Source organism: Harpia harpyja, chromosome 4 (assembly GCF_026419915.1).
Source record: "Harpia harpyja isolate bHarHar1 chromosome 4, bHarHar1 primary haplotype, whole genome shotgun sequence".
Lineage (NCBI taxonomy): Eukaryota > Metazoa > Chordata > Aves > Accipitriformes > Accipitridae > Harpia > Harpia harpyja.
This window is the reverse complement of record NC_068943.1, coordinates 86,476,894-86,497,055: the sequence shown is the minus strand read 5'-3', so window position 1 is coordinate 86,497,055 and position 20,162 is coordinate 86,476,894. Positions and strand designations below refer to the sequence as shown.

General features: G+C 39.0%; 1 protein-coding gene across 9 annotated transcripts; it reads right to left on the bottom strand.

Moving 5' to 3' along the window:
• Positions 1 to 148: 148 nt before the first annotated feature.
• On the bottom strand, positions 149 to 19,988 carry NBR1 (NBR1 autophagy cargo receptor). Of its 9 annotated transcripts, none has more exons than XM_052785592.1 (21): positions 19,744 to 19,953; positions 17,352 to 17,414; positions 16,007 to 16,025; positions 15,596 to 15,618; positions 14,518 to 14,736; positions 13,857 to 13,931; positions 12,494 to 12,711; positions 11,256 to 11,420; positions 10,563 to 10,769; positions 9,121 to 9,286; positions 8,323 to 8,610; positions 7,715 to 7,867; positions 7,172 to 7,247; positions 6,733 to 6,843; positions 6,070 to 6,231; positions 5,813 to 5,947; positions 4,838 to 5,204; positions 4,441 to 4,544; positions 3,804 to 3,882; positions 2,943 to 3,048; positions 149 to 2,555 (listed from the first exon to the last, which is right to left on the bottom strand). In XM_052785592.1, exons 1-21 carry the CDS (start codon positions 19,900 to 19,902, stop codon positions 2,379 to 2,381), a joined length of 3,072 nt encoding a protein of 1,023 aa, XP_052641552.1. In that variant the 5' UTR covers positions 19,903 to 19,953; the 3' UTR covers positions 149 to 2,378. The 9 variants fall into 9 exon arrangements, 8 of the variants coding, with proteins under 8 accessions (XP_052641552.1, XP_052641550.1, XP_052641551.1 ...); XM_052785590.1 differs by having other exon boundaries at positions 6,070 to 6,258; positions 19,744 to 19,950; XM_052785591.1 differs by having other exon boundaries at positions 149 to 2,552; positions 6,070 to 6,258; positions 19,744 to 19,950.
• Positions 19,989 to 20,162: the final 174 nt, after the last annotated feature.

Genomic DNA, 20,162 nt, shown 5'->3' with positions numbered 1-20,162 from the left:
GCACGTGCTCCGGGCGGAAGCGGGGACGGCGGCGGCCCGGGGGAGCAGAGCGGGCCGGGCCGGGCCGGGCCAACCACGGGCGCCGGCGAGCGCTCCCGCCGGCCCTGCCGCGCCGGCCGCCGCTTGGAAAGAGCCCGAGGGACAGCCGGAGGGATAAAGAGTTTTATTGTAAGGACGGAGGAAGAGGTGGTCCTCCCCCTCATCACAGTTGACTTTAAAGTGCTCACCCTAAATAAGATACAGAGGTCATATCTGCACTATAGAATATAAGATAAATTATACCATGCATCCATTAACAAAATATACAAAGCCAACAGAAACAGATCTTAAGCGTACATTATCTAAACCCTAGTAAAAAGTCACCTAGAGAAAACGGCATTTCACACATCACATTTCAGTCTGTAATGAAGTGTTCCTCCTCAAACGTTTTAGTGTTTTGCTAATTTATAGAACACAGTAACATTCCAAGTATGAGGGTACACACAGAAAGAACATGTGTCCTGCTGGGCATTCCAGATCAAAGCAGATAACCACACCATGCTTAGAAATTTCACCAGCTACTGCACTTCATCCATGTCATTTCCTCCTCCTCATTCTAGCATAGGCATAAGCGAAAAGATACTCAAAACTATGCATAAATTAAGGTGGGAGAAAAAACCAGTGGTTTCAAGTTACAGAAAGATCTTTATCTGGTCCACAGCAGACAGCTGTACTGGCGTACAGAGAGATGGGAAACACTGCAAAATAGTTCTACTGTATTTCAAAATAAACATTTAAAGAGTATATCTTCCACAATCTATAAAAATAGGTTTAAAACAAAAAAATGGTATGATTTTTTTTTCTTCAATTATTTTAATGGTATCTTATCTCTAAGGGTATTACCTCTTTTAAAAAATTACTACTACTCATCACCTGGTCAGTCACAATACTGATACTACTTCAGCTACATTGTGACAAAACAGGAACACCTTAGTTTGAAGCAGCAGTAATATAAAATATTTTAGGATCAATGGTCTCTTACTGCAGCAAGGAAAAAAGTTTGCTTAGAAGTAAGAACATAGCCAACACTGCTGTCACCTTCAGAGGGACTGGACTCTGAAAAGTCATCTATGAATACACCACTGCACAGCAGTATATGTTGCTTGTTTCTTGCGATTCTTCAGAATCAAATCTCTCTTAGCACATATAGAAGGGAATTCTTAGATTTTCAAATTAAATATGGGCATCTAAAGCAAAATCTTGTGGGAAAAATGAATCCTACAGAAGTGTCTATGGAAAAATGGGAGCAGCTAGAACCATCACAGGAGACTGTACACTTAAAACTCCTTAAGTTAATGCATTTTTCAAACTATAATTGTAAGTCACACAATCCCTACCTCAAGCACTCTGCCCATTCCTAAACATTACCAGAGTTTGTACTCCAATTCAGGTCTGGGTTTCTATACATTCTTCAATTCTTCTATGTGGTATTAACAGAATAAAAGGTTTACACTATACTGAAAAAAGGTAGTGGTCAAATTTTTAACATTTTTACAAAGAGCCTGTAAAGATTCTTAGAAAGGCCCTTCCTACTCTTACACTCCATTTTTAACAAAATATTTTATGTAGGCTGTATTTTCCTGTTAGAGATATGTTTTGCACTATCATTACTAGAGCTGGTTCAATTGCTGCTGGTAAATTCACTCTCCTGCTTCATTCTGCTACAAGAAACAATGACTTCCCCTGGCATTCATCAGTTTAACAGTGGTTACACTTTCAGACTTTTCAAAAGTTGTTTGATGGTTCAAGATGGCTTTCATGTATGAGCAATGTTTTTCTTCTAAGACTCATTTGTAAGATTGAAGTCTGTTACATTACTATCATGCATTGGACACATCAATTACTAAATTGTATCAGAAGAAACAACTTTTTAGTTGGGGGCATCTCTTGTAAATTAGGCAAGACTACATTTTACAGCAGCATTTTACATTGGTTCCTATTCCAAAGCTTGTTATAAGGTCAACAAAACAAGTTTCCAGCTGCCTAAAGAAAAAAAAAATCTTACACACAATCAAAGGGGAAGTTCTTATCTGGGTGGAAGTTTAAATAATTCTACAGGATTCCCTGATAAAAGGATTCAGTATGAAATTAGAGACTCAAAGACTACTCATTTATCTATGAGGTCCAAACAACAGTTGAAATTCTGGTCTCCAATTCATAAGATGCTGTGACAAGCACTGTTTGACATTTCCATGAGAAAAAAAGTCAAAAGCTCAAAGAAAAGCCAAAGTTTTAGTCACACCTCCAAACAGAAAGCAGCTGAGGAACAGCCTGCTACTGTTGCAGTGTTTAACGAGAGTTTATTCAATGAAGACAATTCCTCCTTCCACCAGGAAGGTTCAGCATCTACTGCTGTACCAGTCACTGTTAGTGATCTGAAGCAATTCAGTTACCACTTGAACCATATTATTGTTGTGTTTCTTCAGCAGTCGCAGGTTTAACTGCCTGTCACAGAATCCCATCTCACACAGACTGGATAGAAGAGTGGCAGTGTGCTCTTCTGTAGCTGCAGGCTGCTGAAAACAAAAAGATAGTGAGACAAGCTATAAAAAGATCATTTATTTTTGCCATTCGAAGCAGTGGTCCTACATTATACTGGGATGTAATTAAGGCACAGGGGCCCTTTTGTCCACAATTAAGCCATTTATATTCACTTTCACTGTTCACTTAAAGGTGAATTACTACTCTTACGTGATGGTGTAAGAGATATGCTTCTATCCCCATGGTATTGATTTCCCTATCTGCTGGTAGAGCAGCATACTTCAAAGGGATGCCATCAAGCTTAACATTTTACTGTTGCATGAAGTCCTATAGAAAATACTGATACATTTATAAAACATGCACCTATAATTTTAAGGTTGGCGTTCTATGAAACTCACATAGCATACAGGAAAGACATTTACCTGTTGTATAATGGGTGGTCCAGCAAATAATGCTTTGTAGGCAGAAGCAGCAACTGACAAAGCTCCTTTAACTAGTTCTCCTGCAATGCTGCTTCCTTGAGGGTATCTGTGAAGAAGTCAAGCATTACTTTAGGGTCAGTAAAGCCAAGCGTTTGTTTCATGCGAAACGCAAGTCTCTCCCTGTTGATGTGACAACTGAGATTTAGTTCTTGTTGGAGAGAACAACCTATGATACAAAGGAATCACTGCTGTTCAGTAATGGAGCCATGTAAGAAGCCCATTCCTTCGTTCTTGATACCTTCTATTAAATTATGGTTTTATGCTAATGTACTTTAGTTTGCTTCCATAACATGACCTTTTGTAAAGAATTAAGTATTCTCACCCAGAAGAGTACATCTATACATGAAAGCTGTGTACTATGACACATCCATTCAGGCCAGAGTAACTTCCGTTTGTTTTCCATCAATTCTTAAGTCACTTAATATTCTGCTCAATGCTTTGTCTTATTCCTTCAGTCTCAGTGTCTTAAGATGCTTAACTTTGTAGCTAACTTACAAAACCCCTATTTTAAGAATCCTGAGATTTTCCAGAAAAACACCACAGAATTTTTAGAAGGTTTCAGCTTGAGCTCTTCATACACTTTTGCTTGCCAATTCTGCATCCTTCACTTTCCTAAGTAGAAACCGAGATCTTATGAAAATATAGCATTATATAATTCAGCATATGTTTCCTTTAAGGGAGGCCTTTCTCCAAAATATTGACTACACGAAATCTGTAAGCCAGTGCTTCTTCCTAGGTGCCTAATTTAGCAGTTCTCAGTTTAAAACAGTATTTGTGAAGTCACAGCTTCAGTTTCATTACCTTGGGTATTCTGAGCACTTCTGTTTACTAGTTAGAAATCCAGAAGATCCTGGTCCATGACTGACTTCACCACCAGGTTCTAGAAAAGCAAGAAAAAAAAAGAAAATATCATATCAACATGCCCAGTTAATGAAAAGCTGAAGAGATGCAACATGTACATAAATGGGAGTGGGATTCAGTCCAAAATTAATACTTTCAAGTTTAGTTATCCAGACACAAACTAGATATGCAAGATTCTCACTGCAGTCAAAACAATCAAAGTATTTCAGAAGTCATTTGGCTGATTAGTCAGCGGGTGTTCACTTTAACATGAGATGAACTGCTGTCTGAGCTCCCAGTCACTTTAACAGCAGCTTAAATACATAGCTCATTAATTCCAGAACAAGGTAATTTTCTAGATGCCTACAAATACTTTTGAGTACCCTCCTACCACTTCTAATGAATAGATGCTCTTAACTGATCCGCAAAGCCAATTATTTCTTTATTCAAATCTTCTATGTAGTAAAATTTCAACACCAGAGAAAAAACAATCATTACTTGGTAGATTTCCGCTCTCCTCAAGAATAACAAGACATCAAATCCAATACTAGGCATAAGGAATAGGCGATAACAATAGGATGAACCCTTCATTAAGTACCGTCAATATCTTCTCTTATTTGATGATGAGGAGTGGAAGAGGTATTCTCCGATGCCGATATGTTTGGTTCTTGAAAGATACGATTCTGAAGAGATGCAAGATTCCTGAGAACATAAGGCAAAAAAATTACTTTTACTACTTTCATTCTACATGTACACATGTAGGTAGGTCAAGATCAACAGACAAAAAAAAAAAAAAAAAAAAAGCTTCACATGCTCCCTTCTTTCCCTCTCTTGCATTCACCTAATCAGTGAGTACAGGCTTTAGGACATTCACTCCAGTACGTGACAAAACTTTTGTTGCAACAATTTCTGTTTGGACACTGAACTTTAGCACAACATTGCAGACTCTACAGCAACACTAACATAACCATTTTGTTCTTGTCCAAGAAGTATACCTTTGTGTCTGGGGTAAGGTGTCCGCAGTCTCTGGGGTTAGCGGTACTATAGCCAGTGTCTGTGAAGTTGTCAAAGTATCACTGACACTGTGGATCTGCAGCTGGCTTCCCCCTTCTGGATTCTCTGCTCCTGTTTCAGGTTCTCCTCTCTTCTCCAAACTGGGCTGAGAAAGAGCTGAACTATACATAGACTCCCCTAAAGGACGACTGGTGTCAAAACACTCAGGGAGAATAATGATATAATCTTCTGACGAAGCAGAGGAGCCTTCACTTTGAACATCATCTTTATCATCATCATCTTCCTCCTCATCAGAATTGCCAGTATCACTACAGGGGCTTGGTCTCTCATCAGACAGTGGAAGGTCCCCTAACAGGAAAAAAAAATGGTAAGTATTAACAACTATCCATTTTGTATGGATAACAGCAAAGACAGTATTGTCCCAGACATGAGAGGCAAGTATTCAGAAACAACTGTAAACCTTTGCTACTGATATTAATGGTATATATTGGGGGGGAGGGGGAGGTATAGTGTGAAGGAGTAATACATCTTACTGTTAAGCCTATGCAGATAGGCTGCTGATATATATATACTGCTTATAATAAAAAATAGGAATAAGAGCTACACTGAGAACTTAGAATAGCAGTTTTCAGCTTCTAAATTACATGCATCAGAAACAGTTCAAAGCACTAACTTCAAGCTACATGTACAAAATATGGAAACACCAGCCATGTTTAACATATGAACACTTATTCGAATATCCAATTGGAACCTTTATGTCTCAGTTTTGCTTTTTTTTAAAGCAGCTCTTAAACTAGCTGCTTGTTCAGAGTACTGACATCAATTTTCTGACATAATAATGATTCTCTTGACCTAATGAGGATCAGTTTCCTAGAACAGTGTCAGACCTTTTTACACCCAATTTTTTTTTAGCCCTTATTACAGCTTTATCTTAAATTCAAACCTATTTTACTTACCACAGTCATTTTCTGTCATTGCCTCTGACTGATGACTCTTTGCTTCCTTTTTGCAAGTGAAATTACTTTTTATTCTAGGAGATTCTTCATTTATCATACTGCAACTGAAGGTGTCTTGCAATGTTTGTAAAGAGTCTAATAAAACAATCAGGAAAAACAATTAAAGCTTGTCACCACCTGCAGTGCAGGGCAATTTGTGGCCAATGTCTGATTGCAAAAAAGTAAAGCCACAGAAGCCAGCTAGAGACAGTACTTACTCTGGAGGATTTTCTTTTTTTGTGGGGGCTTATGGTCAGGTGCAGCATCCAGGGTTAGAGAGCGAATTACAGTTTCACAGACAAACTGAGTCCCACTCATATCTTCTTCCCCTTCCTCCTGGTTCAATGGATGTTCAGCTTTCACTTTCACTCTGCAGGTATCTGCAGGAAAGCAGGCTTCTGTCATTCCTTTGAAAGGGAAGCACAACAGATAATTTTAACGCTACCACAAGGAAATACAAGAAGAATTTTTCAGGCTAGCCAAGGCTAAATTAACTCTATGTGTTAATTCTTTTTAAAAATTGAAAGATTTGGGAATTCAGTTCAAGTTGAATGTGAAAGTGATTGAGAAATATGGGGGCCACACCTGGAGTGTTTGAGTGTAATCTAGTCTATGAAGGGCAAATTCTTAATTCTCCCAACAATTCTAGTGGTTGGACAAATCAAGAGAAGCATTTGCATTTCTGAATTCTACATATATTATGCTCCAGACATACATATATTACACATCAGACTACTGGTTTGAGCCAAACAACTGTTTGTTTTTCCACAAAAGGGAAAGACAGGACTTAGAATTCTTTTTAAACATCAAGTCTGCTGACTGCACAGAAGTGACAATATCCTCCTCCCCTCACCCCCAAGCTCCCCGTGACTACTGCTTACCAGGCACTGGTTTAAATCCACTCCCCTCATTCTCCTCCTCTATCTGACCTAAGCCAGGTTTCTCCAGCAAGGGGCTATCATGTGGCAAAGGGGACATGCAGGGAGTCATGTCTGAAAAACAAAGGCAGCAAAGATAATTGGCACTAAGGCAGTAGGAACCTTCCTTCCTCCAGGAGGCAACCTTTTCAGAAGTTACCCTTTTTTAAAGCATATTTTTCTAAGACTGAAGAAACCCAGTTATCTTACAAGATAATTTGGTGAAATAAACAGCTAGCTCAGCATTACACTGGCACTAGTTAAGCAAAGAAAATGGCAGCGTTCTTCAATGTCTGGAATCTTATGGTCTTGGGGGTGTGAAGCTGAAAAGAAGCCAAGACTGAAAAATACAAAGGATAGCTCTCTCTGCTAGAGACAGCACACGGATATATGAGAACCTTACCAACAGGAGTATTGTGTGGCACTCGCTCCAATTCCTGCACAATATTAATGTCCAACAGCTCAAAGGACAGCAAATCCTACAGAAAAAAACACCACAGTTTTCATCAGCAAATGCTGAAATGGAATCCTATGTTGTACTTCCCAGCATCAGATCCCAGGAACTTACAAATAACTCTATTAGTTACTCAACATGAGCTCAGAGGGCAGTTTTCCCATAACGTACATTCACATCATAGAACATGGTACACAAATTAGGGCAGCAAGAGGCAGAGCTAAGTACTCCCTTGTTAGGGGCCAGAGAAAGACCCAACGCTGTGACTCTTTGAGAATCTTAAGTCTGTCCTGTGCATACCTTCAACATAATGACAGTCCCCAATACTAATTTAAGAAAATAGTTGTGCTATTTAAAATGCAATATACTCTTCCTGAAAATACAGTAGTTATTTTAGAGCTCAGAAGCTTTTTATTCTTATGGATGTCTATGTACCTAGATATCAAACCCAAGGTGGTTTGTTTTATCTCTATCTGAATTTTAGCACTTTACCTGTGCAGTGAGGAGATCAACTGATGGGATATAAAATTCTCTCTCACTTGGCAGATTTTTGATCTTTAAAGGAATAGTTGGCAGAGGTATTTCAGCCTGCTCCATGATTTCACCCATCAGTTGAGCACCTGCTTCTGTCTTTAAGGAAGCATCCTGCAAAAGCAAAAAAGTAATGTCCCAGAGTCCCCTTAGGCAGGCAGGAAATAACTACATGAAACGTAAAGCCTGAATTTTGTGTATAAGAACACAGGTAACTTGGAAAGAGATTCAAATCAACTAATTTTAGAGCCAAAAGGACAAGATCTAACATAAATATAAATCCTGCAGTGCTTCAGTTCAATCAAAGAAGCTAGACAAATAGCTGCAACACTCATAACTAATCCCATGCCTGTCAAAAAGAATGACAAAAAAGAATGACCATTTCAGAACTTACAAATGCAATAAAAGTTGTTTCTTTACTATTAAAAATAAAAACTAGAAGCAAGTAACTAAAGAGTCCCCTGGAAATCAATATAGTTAGGGATGCTACACTATTGTACCAAACAATATACATTGATCCTTCTACTAGGCAATTCAGAACTGACCCAAATACCAAATTAATTACTTGCCTGTTTGGTGCTGGAAGCTTTATCCTTCTGACAGGAGTCAGAATCCTTCCAGTTGCTTTCTAGATAGTCAGTAGCTGGGGAGGGATCCACAACAATACTGCACCAGATCCTGGGCCCAAACTGTTCCCCTCTGTGGGACAGTCTCCAGTGAGAGGTGTAAGTTCCTTCTATATTAGGAGCTACAAACTCAACTGAAACGGTTCCTACTTGTCCAGATGGAAGAGATGGCACTAACACATCTTTTTTTTCAGAAGATGCCAAGGTCAGATTTCCCCACATAAGTTTCAGCTGAAATGTACAACAGAAAAAGCAAAAGTTAACTTCACAAGCTTCTCTGCAAACTGCGGGCAGTAAGGGGCACTTAAAGTTCCTCTGCTGAAAGGCCTTGTAGATACTAGGCATAGAGAAGAGAGGCTGCTAGTTAACATTCTCACATTAGTCACTATCACCACAAAGAAAGATACCCCCATCTTTCAACATGAACACAGTCACTCACAAAAGAAAGGCTTTTTGAAGTCAGAAAAGCAACACACCTGTTGTAAACAAGGTTGAACTGCAACATCATAACAGCACTAGACCACATGTTCAGTGATGTTAATCTTGATTGCTTTCCTCCTATAGTCTGCAGCTGTAAAGAGCACCTAGACAGCTTATTGCTCCAGAATTCCCAGCTTGTGAATTAACAGGCCAAATGAAATCCTACACAGGTTCTGACAGAGAATTCAGATTCCCAATGCATACAAATATTATCTTCCAGAACTATTTTAGTGTGTAAAAGCAATAGCAAAGGCAAGTTACCTTTGTGTCTGAGCTCCATTCCACATTGCCAGTATTCTTCATCCGCCAGTGTTTGATAAACTTTGTTCCTGGTTGCAAGTGAGTCCCATCTGGCAAATTCTCATCCACAAACACCGCACTAAGTGTTGGGACAATTGCTTGGAAGGGTTGACTAGGACTCCTGGGACTGGGGGGAGGAAACAAATAAACAAAATACACCAAAACACTACCAAAACTGAGGAAGTCATTCAGCTGCTATTTCACTGGCTAAACATGGAGGCAGCCATTTAGTTTGTCTTCTTTTTCTATCTCTGGAAGCATTTCAAAATTCTTAACGTTTTAGCTACTGTTTTCATCTTAAGCCTAAACACTACATAGCAGTTCACTTTCCTTTGCTTAAGGAAAAAAGAAACACATCGAAACAAGATTTTCTTATTTGGAAGAATATTATTACAATTACAGAACTCAGGTTTAACAGAGAAAAGCTCACTGTTCTTCACTTGATTTGATTTAGTCTGACAACACTTTGGGCTATGTTATTCTGCCAGAGAATGAAGTCATTTTTATGATGTTGAAGCAAAAAGATTGTGCTCTGGTCTAAGCACTAGTGTCTTACTTGGCCTTACAAGCAACATTTTTCAGTAAGATACCAGGTTTTTTGCTTGAAAGGGACTCAAAAATAGATTTAATCCAAAGCTTTACTGTTAATTTGAGCGCACTCAGAGAGGACTGGTGAAGCAGCTCATATGCATGCCAACTTTAGAAGAGCTAAAAGAAAGAATTCAGACCTAAATTAACATTGGTTTTGTTCCTGTAACACGCCTGTTCAGCAAGAAGGAAGCAAAGATAGCTGTTTCAAGCTCCCCACAAATCTAAGTAACTGATTAATGTTAATTTGACTTTTGAATGCCCTAAACGGAAGGGATGAATTAAAAAAAACTAGAACTATACAAGTTTTACACCTGTACATTCATTAAACCAAAAGGGAATGGAAAACGCAAAGTGGTTGCCTGCAAAGGCTGCTGTCTAATGAGCCTTAGCCTAAGAGAAAAAAAAAAGGCACTGAACATAAGCACACAGAATGTACTTGACTTTATGCAGAGACACTTAATATAGCAGGAAGATACAGACTTTTTTAAAACTGGCAATAACATTAATTTACACTGTATGCACATGCATGTGTATATATGTAAACCTAGGCATTCCCCTTCCGCCTAAATCTATATAAATCTGCAAGTTTCTGGTAATAACCATCAGTTGCCTTTTTTCTTCTCCTACTTTCCTCCCAAGTAGAAACACTCCACCTTGCTAATTCCATTTAGACAAAATTCTCACAGAGTCTAATGACAAATGATACTTTAAATCAGTAATTTCATAAACTTCCTCCTGTTACTTTAACTTGGTCCCATCACAAGAGGTCAGACAGCACAACTAAGAAACACTCAGCTAACAACATCTCTTACAGGAAGGTATTAGGTTGGAGACTCTCAGATTTCAGAGCAGGTGAGCCATTAGTTTCCAATACATGGACCGAGTTCCACAGATTAATTTTCCTGTGCAATTTTAGCTGCTTTTTGAGCTCTCGGACCTCCGCCTTCCGCTGTTTCTTCTCTGCTCGCAATCTTTGCTTTTCTGCCTTCAGAAATCTTTTGTCCATCTGCTTCTGGAGCCTGCAGAGAGAATATCCACCTTGTTACAATACACTAAATTGATTAGAATTTAGCTTTAGCCAACACAGTCTTAGCCTCAAAGGGAACACTTCAGGAAATATCTTATGCTTCTAGACTGGATACCAGACAATTTTAAAAACATCTTCATAGTTGCTTGTGAAGGTATTTTGAATGGCATCAGTGAAAGAGCACACTTGAAGGCAGATTACAGTACGCTCAAAGAAAAAGCAAGCTCTCAAAGTCTGTTACCCACCTATAAACACAAAATTCTGTCTTTTCTACTTTGTTATTAAAAACACTGTAAGATTCATGGCTTGGGCCATTTATTAGTATTTAGCTATTTTTAACTACTCACAATACAGTTGGAATACCATTTCCATTTCTTGTTATCTCTAAATCTAAAAGCTGAACATCAACCCCAATACAGGTGTTCCCACTTTGCTATCAGGATAATCTTGTCAGGTACTGACAGGCACCACCATTTACCTAACTTGCTCCAGAGTAGCAGGCAGGCGAGATGAAAACTCTGCAAGGCTGTAATTCTCAGCAATACATAGTACAGGTCTTCGCAGCTTTAACAAGACATGGTTAGGATCATGTGCATATGTTCCTGCTTCACACTGTTCACAGATATTGTACGCTGGACAAAGGCTGAAAAGCAGAAAAGGCAGAAGGTTACCAAGAGGCAGACAAAGAATTAATGCACTAGAAAGAAACACTGAAGGATAATTAATCCTTACATGTCTGCAGAGAACAACTCTGTATCATACTACCACTGTAAGCAGTGCTTGAGTGAAACAGAAGCTGGTTCTCTCACTTATACATCAATATTTGGAGCCATTTGGAATATCTGGATCAGTATCTCTCTTCTTGGCAGAACTGCAACATAGTTCCCACTTCCTTCTTGAATACACATTGAAAAAAACCTGATGCTTCCTTTAGCACAAGTGACTAACAATTGTTGCTATAAAGGATAAAACAGTATACTGAAATCCAATGCCAGAAACAGCATCATACTTATGAAAACACAGAGGATAAGTCAACTAAAGGATTCAGGGATGTAAAGCAGATTGGTCCTGCAGGAACAGGACTGCTAAAAAAAACAGACTGTCCTCCTGCCGGCAAGAAAAATAAACATACAAAGAAAAACCCCTGTTGGCATTCCATTCACTGCTGCTGTCTAGTCCTAAAATACTTACTTTTACAGCAATTGCCTCATTCAAATAAAAACCTCACTTAAGACACTCAGCAAGACCTATTTCATATTATTAAACTGACAACAGTGAGATCATTAAAAAAAAAACATGACCTGCCTTAGTCTCATTGAGTGTCAGAACTAAATAAAGCACTGTTATAGACTGGTGGTTTTAAGTTTTGCTTTCTTCTTTCATTAACTGAACTAAACATTCTCCTTTACAATTACTGCATGTTATACGCAAAAAAGGTAAAGGAGTGTTTGAGTGCTATGAAGCACTCAAAAACACTCTCTCACTAACAATCACGTTTTCTCAAAACAGTATTAATCTTGCTTTTATACAGATAAGGTCTAGTGACCACAGCAGAGAATATAAGCTGTTTGTGAGACACACACTAGACATTCTGAAACGTACAGCATGCTGCAGATTAGAAATCTAGAAGTCTACACCACCAGGATAGGTTCTCGGACTCATTCACACACCCTACATGTTAGGTTTCCCATGCTCCCATCTCTCATCATATTCTACCTGCACTGGTAGCGAACTCCAACAATTCGGGCCTGGCAGTTGCAGCAGGAGATCAGCCAGTCACACTGGTTGCCATTCCCTGGTTGGCTCTCTGAAGTTGGAGGTGCTGCTGTAATAGAGGTCTCAGAAAAATCTGGAGGCTGACTGTGATGAACAAGCTTCTCATAGAGCTTCTGCTCCAGTTTCTCAACAGTTTCCTTAACTACTTGTTCCCTGAACTGGAAAAAAATAACCACGGATGAGACCCACCCATGCACCTTCACAAGTTGGATTACATTGTCCCAAGTCTCCCAATCCCTAAGTCATAAAGCAGTTCAGAATCCACTTCCCATCCACCCAGCACATTCCAGATGAAAGTTAACAAGTATCACATTCCTCAAAGAGGATTTGTATTTTAGAAAATACCAGCCCATAGCTTTTGACAAGGCAAATCAAAAATCATATACTCATGCTTACAATATTAAGGTGGTTCTTCCATAGCACTGCATGAAGGGAAGGAAACTAATCTCCAAGACAGTTAACATAACTCGCAACAAACCCCTCTGGAGTCTCTATTATTAAGTCCTGATTTTGTCCACCAGGGATGTTCTAAATACAACTATTAAGTTCCTCTATCTTTAGTTTGTATAAAGAGGTGGCAAAGGAAGGGAGGCTCTAGAAAAAAAAAAGCTTAAAGCTAAATGCGTATGCTATTGTACACTCTACCTTTTAGTTTCAAGAACTCACTAGCCAATTAATTCTTAGCATTCATATCTAATTGCTTCTCAGTGATGTCTATTAGCTGTTCAAAACAAGTTAACACCCACATCTAATTAACCTACAGGTTATACTCAATGGCCTCAATGTATTTTCTTAAACTGAACAATCAAGAAAAGCAAGGTCATCAAATGCTATGCTTCAAATCTCAGGAAGCCTTAAGTATTACCCTACTGAAACTGGTCAAACAAGAGTCTCCAACAGCAACATTGTATTTCATGCTCTCTCTCATGATGAGCACCCTGAAGTTCCTAGGACCATCTGGAGTGCAACAAGTATTCTGTCATGGGAGGTACTTGAAACTACACTCAAACAAATCCAAGTGCATAAGCCAAACAATCCACTTTTCACAAGAAGTGGCATGTATCAAACTTTTTTTTTTTTTTAAGGTAACACCTACACTGCACAGTCATAGTTAGACATCTAGTTTCCATTTATCGCCACAAAAGCAAAGCGATTAGATGCCTAAATGCCCTTTAAGATCCTGGTCACAAGTACTGAGAGGAAGTGTGATCAGATATAGAGAGTCAGGCATCACAGGTATCTTTTCCACCCACAGCCTGTATTCCTTTAAGAATACCAAAATTCAGAAGAAAAATACACTTACTGTTTCCAAGTAGCTAGTAAACCATTCTGGAGGATTTTCATTTGTTCTTCCTTTTCTAGTGTGATTTAACTTTTGCTGGGGAAAAAACCAAAACAAACAGAAAAACATACCATAAAAATAAGTCACAAACCTTAAGTGTGCAAAGCTGAAAAAAACCTCAATACAGCAAGTTAACCACTTTCAAATAGCTCTCCCCTCAAATGTCTTTACAAAAAAAAAAAAATTTCAAGTTCTTCAGAGAACAGTGGAAAAGCAACACAAGGAAGCAACTGACATTTGCCTGAAAGATTTCTGCCTTACTCGCATTTGAGTATAATCATACATCAAAGCCAAAGAAATCAAGCCAACCAGAAGTTACTAGACAGCAATCAGAGCTTCAGGAGACCAACTGCTTTGTTTATCAAAATACTTAAGAATGGTAAATATGAAAGAATCTGTATTTCTAAATGCTGCATCAAAATAGCCTCTTGAAGACAACCAAACAATTTTGCAAGCTTCGATGGGTGTGCAGGTAGCTGAAAATGAAGACCAACTTCCGAATTCAAGAAGTTACCCATACATACCCATTATGTATGGGTAAAGATGACGATCAGTCTATAAAGTGAATTACACTTATGAATTCTTTGTTTTAATGAATATTTAATCCAGCTCTGCATCCTACCTGAATTGTGAGCTCCTCTTCATTTTTTACGTCTTCCTCTAATCCCTGAGCTAGCATGGAATAGTGCAAAAGAGGTTTCTTCTCATCTTTAGTAAGTGTCAACTTTTCTGTCACAGTTTTTTCATGTAGTTGCAAAGAACAAGAATACGAAGTTTCTTTCAGAGAAGAGTTTTCTTCATACACATTCATCTGAAGTTGATTTCCTTGTCTAACTGCAATCTAAATAAACAGTACACACACACCATATTTACTCCACTTGCAACCAACATACAAAATCCTGTAAAAATACAGCACTACACTATACTAGAGAGGTTGGGGAAAGACCAACACATACAAAAAGAAAAATTGGGTGAAATGCCAAGGTACGGTCAGCTGATATTCTATTCTGCCTTTCTTATAAGGTTACCAATACGCTTATGGCAAAGTTTATTATAAGCAAAAGAATACTTATGCAGATATTCTGCAGGAATTTTTCAATCTACAATAAAATTGTTCATATGGGCCAGTAAACAATAGAGATTCTGTCCAGGAACTTTCAGTAGATTTTAATTTGTCATTATTTTCAAATTATTATCAGATTTGAGATTCAGACCATGAGCAAAAAGTTCTGAAAGCATTAATATTGTACAACTGAAATTTAAAGGAATGCAATTCTTGTTTTGCCTAAGTAAAATTAACTGCTTATAAAGTAACTAAGCATTGATACCAATTGAAGTTTTAATGTTGTACTCTCTGGCAATAGAGTCTACATGGCAAGATTTTTGAAGGGATCCCATTAGAGCCCAGTATCTCCAAACATGGGATTACCATTTAAGTGTTTGAGAAAGCCAGTCATTTAACCAATGAATTGGCTGCTCAGGGCCCCGAATCACAACTGTCTATTCAACTAATTTATACAAATCAAGCTTAGCCTAGATGGAAAAAAACATTGTAGCAAAACATTCAAGCTAGTGTCCAAAGCTAGAACACCAAGTTATTCTGATTTCCGTGGGCCAGGTAATGTTTTTTTTTCCTCAGCTACACCAATTTTAATTGGAGAAGGATAAATATATTGAAAAAAGTCAAAGAGAGCATTTACCTTCAGAGCTTCTTCATATTCCTCTAAAGAAAAAGAGAAAGAAATGTGAATTTTCCCTGTCTCAAACAACAGATATAAGTTTAGCACACAGTATTTAGGGACCCTTACATCAAGCAATTTCTCCCATACCTTCTGTAAATTCTTTTAAAATAGTGCTACTGAAAGAAGAAGTTGTATATATGACAACAAGCAAACATGCTTTCACAGCCTAGAGGCTTCACATTCCATTAATTTAGTCATTTCCAATTTGTTCCTATGGATCAAAAACTCCTTCCTTTGGGAAGAATTTGATGTCCAACCATACATAAAATGCAAAAATAGAAAAGCAAGCATTCTCAACTGCTTCTCCAAAAACACGAACAACAGTTGGGGTCTGTTTACTGATTTCACTTCAGTAAAGTAGCAGCTCACCTTTGCTATTCACAGAGACCTGCAAAGAGAAATAATAGTGAGTAATAGCCACTGATATATTTTTGCGATTCTCTTAAAATTAACACGCTTTCAGAATAAATGTACTTTTATTCAGAGTTTCCAAAATACCACTTCTGCAGATATTTGTTATTGCTGCCATGTTTAATCATTAATCAATGTTGTGGTGTTCCGGAGTAGACCATGTCCTTTATTAGATTTGCACAATAAGCAAGGTCTCTGGCACCTACTAGCACCCAGAACAAGTGTGGTCTCATCTACTGGAAGTAAGCTGCAGCCAGTACCACTGGGTTTGCTATAAAAGTACACAGATGTTGTATCCGGTTGCTTTTAATGCTCAGCAAAAGAACAGTTAAGTGTTTCATGATTTAGATACAAGCCAAGCCCATCTTCCACAGGTGTTCATTTATCAATTTTTCATATAGAAGTTACTAATACAAGAAGCTATTTAATCACTACAGCATTGCATGAATCTGAACCATGTCTACTCTATTAGTATTTGAAAAAGATCTTCAACAGATGCATCTATATATTTATACAGATACAGGCTGGAAAATACAGGGAGAGTCTTTCCCTGAAATGTTGCTGCAAGCATCTTGACATTTCCCCTTTGTTTTTATTTTTTCCCCGCCCTAAGATCCCCATCTCTGCAATTTAGTAGAGCTACAAACCAAGTAGCGGAACACTGAGTTTGCAAAAGTTACCTTCTGTTTGAGAGCTAAATTCTACTCTAAATCTCTAGATAAACAGAAAGAATATGAGAGGGTGAGGTTACACCAAGCTGGAAGTTACTTAGCAAGGACAACCAGAAGTAACCAATTTGTTTTCCAAGACAGTAATCTGCTTGGAGATTATAGCATTTGCATAAAACAAGCAGAGGATTTGAGTACACCAGATCACTGAAGTAAACATATGCTAATGACAGGGGACCTACATTTTCCAGAGGAAGGAGTGTAGATTGAAGAGACAGGGCTTTACCATGGCTGCAAACACAAATGGTTACAACTACCTTATTCTCATAAAATGAAAACTAAACAGAAGCATCGCTCCCTCAGAGCACACAGAACCACTGGCTGATTCTACGGGGTGGGAAAAAGAAAGGCAGTAGCTTCTAAAAATAATATTATTTTAAAATAAGTATGCTACATTAAGAGTGAAACCACAAGACTAACAGCTATTTTCTTATCAAGGGGCAAAAAAAAATCACCTCTGATCTGCATAATAGACACTCCTCAAGGACCCACTACAAATTATCAAGAGGCAGAAAGGTTCACACCAGACATATTTTGGTAGACCTGTTGGGAGGGTGGGGTGGCAGATATTTTACCTCATCATCATCTTCATCAATGTATTTGATCTGAATGTTGTCCAGGTCAAATGAAACTTTAACCTGTAAGAAAAAAGAACACAAAACCACAGTGAGACTTAATAAGCAAGATTATTAATAGGGAAAAATATTTTAAACCTTCCACCCCTCTCTTCAGTTTGTCAGTTGAAATAAACACAGTTTTACAAAATCCATTCTTCTGGAGTTGAACAACTCTCCCCAGTGCCTTGCCTCCAACCTTTACTAACTTTCCATAAGAAAACAAAAAATTCATTTCTTTAATGTTTCACCTTCCCCAGTTAATGTTTACCCCAAAATAAATAATAATAACCTTTCCATTATAAGAGGACTAGCTCAGGGTTAACCAACTCAGTCACAGCAAACACTGCAATATACAGAGGCTAAAGCCAACAATCACCGAATGCCAACTTCTACATTAAAAAGTACCGGGAAGACAGCTCACACAGGTGATCAGCCTTTTTTCCACAAACCTACTTGTGTTTTGAGAAACTAGGATTAATTCAAATACTAAAAAGAGCGAAGTATCTCATTCTGCTACCACTGGCTGATGCACTGTACATCTGAACATATAAATCCATTACAGAGATCAGAATTAGGAGAATAAAGCTGAGCAGCTATTTTGTATTTTGCATTAATAAGGCAGAACGAACAGCATCAAATGCACCATAAATGAAGGCTGTTGTTTCCCTATGTTGAGTAACAGTCTTTGAGGCTCACATGCATTTTTATATCATTTACCTACACAAGCTGTATTTTTCTTAACAGAAACTCTCTCTGAAAAACTGATATACCCAAGACATTCTGCTAGCCTGGACCTAACAGAGGAACACTACTAGCAGCCTTACAAGACAGCAGATGGTTGGGACTTAACATTCTGCAATGAATGTGCTACAGGCAGGTTCTTCCAGTGATATATCCCAAATTAAATTTGGGAGTGCAGCAATAAAACCAACTCAGCTTGTCAAGAAGAGACTGTGGTCCGTATCTACATTGTCTAGCACCACAGATTGTTCCTGCAAAACTCAAGCTAGAACCAGAGATTGGGTTATCCCTTATGAACACCAAATGTTTAATAACACATTAAAACATAGGAAAGACACAGTTTAACTGATACTACCTTGAAACAGTAAGTCACACAACATAGCGCAGAGACACCCAGTGGTACTACCTTGGTTAGAGAAACATTATTATAATAGAACACCACACCTTGAACTGAACAAACACACCCTCACTTTCAGACTAAAGATGAAGGGCAGCACCATGCTTACATAGCAATCTGCTTCCAGCTTTGATGCAAGTAGGATTCTAATTCAGACATTCCTGCAGGGTCTACTTACCACCAAGTATTTTAAGCCTGAACTAGTGCCTCTTCTAGAAGACTTAAATATGATGAGTGAAGATGATGCAGTTTAAACTTTGAAGTTGAATAATTTACAATGCAAGAACCTCCTACAAGGTACTAGAATATGTTAGCTAAAAAAAAGAACTGAAAGAAAGAAAATAAAATACTGGCAAGATCTCTTAAGATGCAACTTTGAGAGTAAGCAAAAAAAACCCCAGAACAGTTGCTACAGAATTAAAAAAAAAAATAAATCACTGCAGCTTCAACATAACCAAGGGAATCCTTACTGCACAATTTCAACCTCAGCCAATACAGGAATTTTCACTAAATAGCACTAGAAATAAACATCCAAACAAAAACTCTTCAATATACCAAGTGCATGATATACAGACCTTCATAAGCAACTGCCGATGCATGCATGGCCTAGTAACAAAAACAGTTATAACCAAACCAGCACACACAAGATGCCAGGAAGCAAGAAACCAAAAATATATTAGTGACTCGGTACACCCGACAGCAAAGATAAGTCTGCAGGAAAACATTCTATAAGCAACAAAAGAGTGCTACTTCACCTTATCTACTTCAATGCATAAAAGAGTGGGAAATAAAAGGAACAGACTGTACTTTATAGGGGTACAGTACCAAAACCAAGTATCTCTAACTGTGGAAAAGAGCAAAGCACACAGCTAAGGACACCTGCTCACACAGAAAAACAAGCGACCCATAAGAAGCTTTATCCAAAACAGGCTTTTCATGCCACTCTAAGTACATAAACAGGAGTAAAAGTTACTGTTAAGGCTAAAAGAAAAACTGAGACAGCAGCAGAATAAAACACCAGTTCTAACAGCCTGTGAAATGGGGGACATGGTCTAGGAAGACGAGAGAGAAGATGCTGGGGCCTCAGAGAGGCGCTTACACTCCCAGCACCTCACTGACACGGCTCCCCACGGCTGCGGCAACCGCGGCTACGGCAGCGGGCCCTCCGCTCGGCCTCCCGTGGCGAGTCGGGGTGGGACAGGCAGCGCTCACCATGGCCTCCACATCCGCCCACGTCGTGTGCGCCGAGTCTGACACCAGGAAACTTTGGGTCTCCCCACGGCAGGTGACACGAAGGTTCACCTGCGGCTCCATGCCGCGCTCTTGAGGAGGCAAGGGAAGCCCTGTCAGGCGGCCCGACGATCCTAACATGGCGGACAGAACGCGGCCGGCCCCCCCACCCTCCGCACGATACTATTGGCAGTCCCGCCTGCCACTCATCAACCTCACCACCCTGGTTGGCCAGCGGGGGCAGGGCCAGACACTGTGGAACCACAACAATAAACAGAGCCGGGGAGCGCGGGGGCGGGGACACCGCCAGCTCCCACGCACTTCCGAGGCCATACCGCAGCTCCCACAATGCACGGCGCCGGCAGGCAAATTAGATACGTGCGGTGGCGTCACGCGGCAGA

Bases quoted from the DNA above. Each gene is read 5' to 3' on its own strand.
- NBR1 (XM_052785590.1), bottom strand. From the start codon at position 19,902: ATGTTAGGATCGTCGGGCCGCCTGACAGGGCTTCCCTTGCCTCCTCAA. The intron at 14,737-15,595 runs GTAAATGCTCTC...CTGTTTATTTAG, and splicing joins AATATGAAGAAGCTCTGAAG to ATTGCAGTTAGACAAGGAAA. The intron at 6,259-6,732 runs GTAAGCAGTAGT...TCCCTTTCAAAG, and splicing joins TGGATTTAAACCAGTGCCTG to GAATGACAGAAGCCTGCTTT.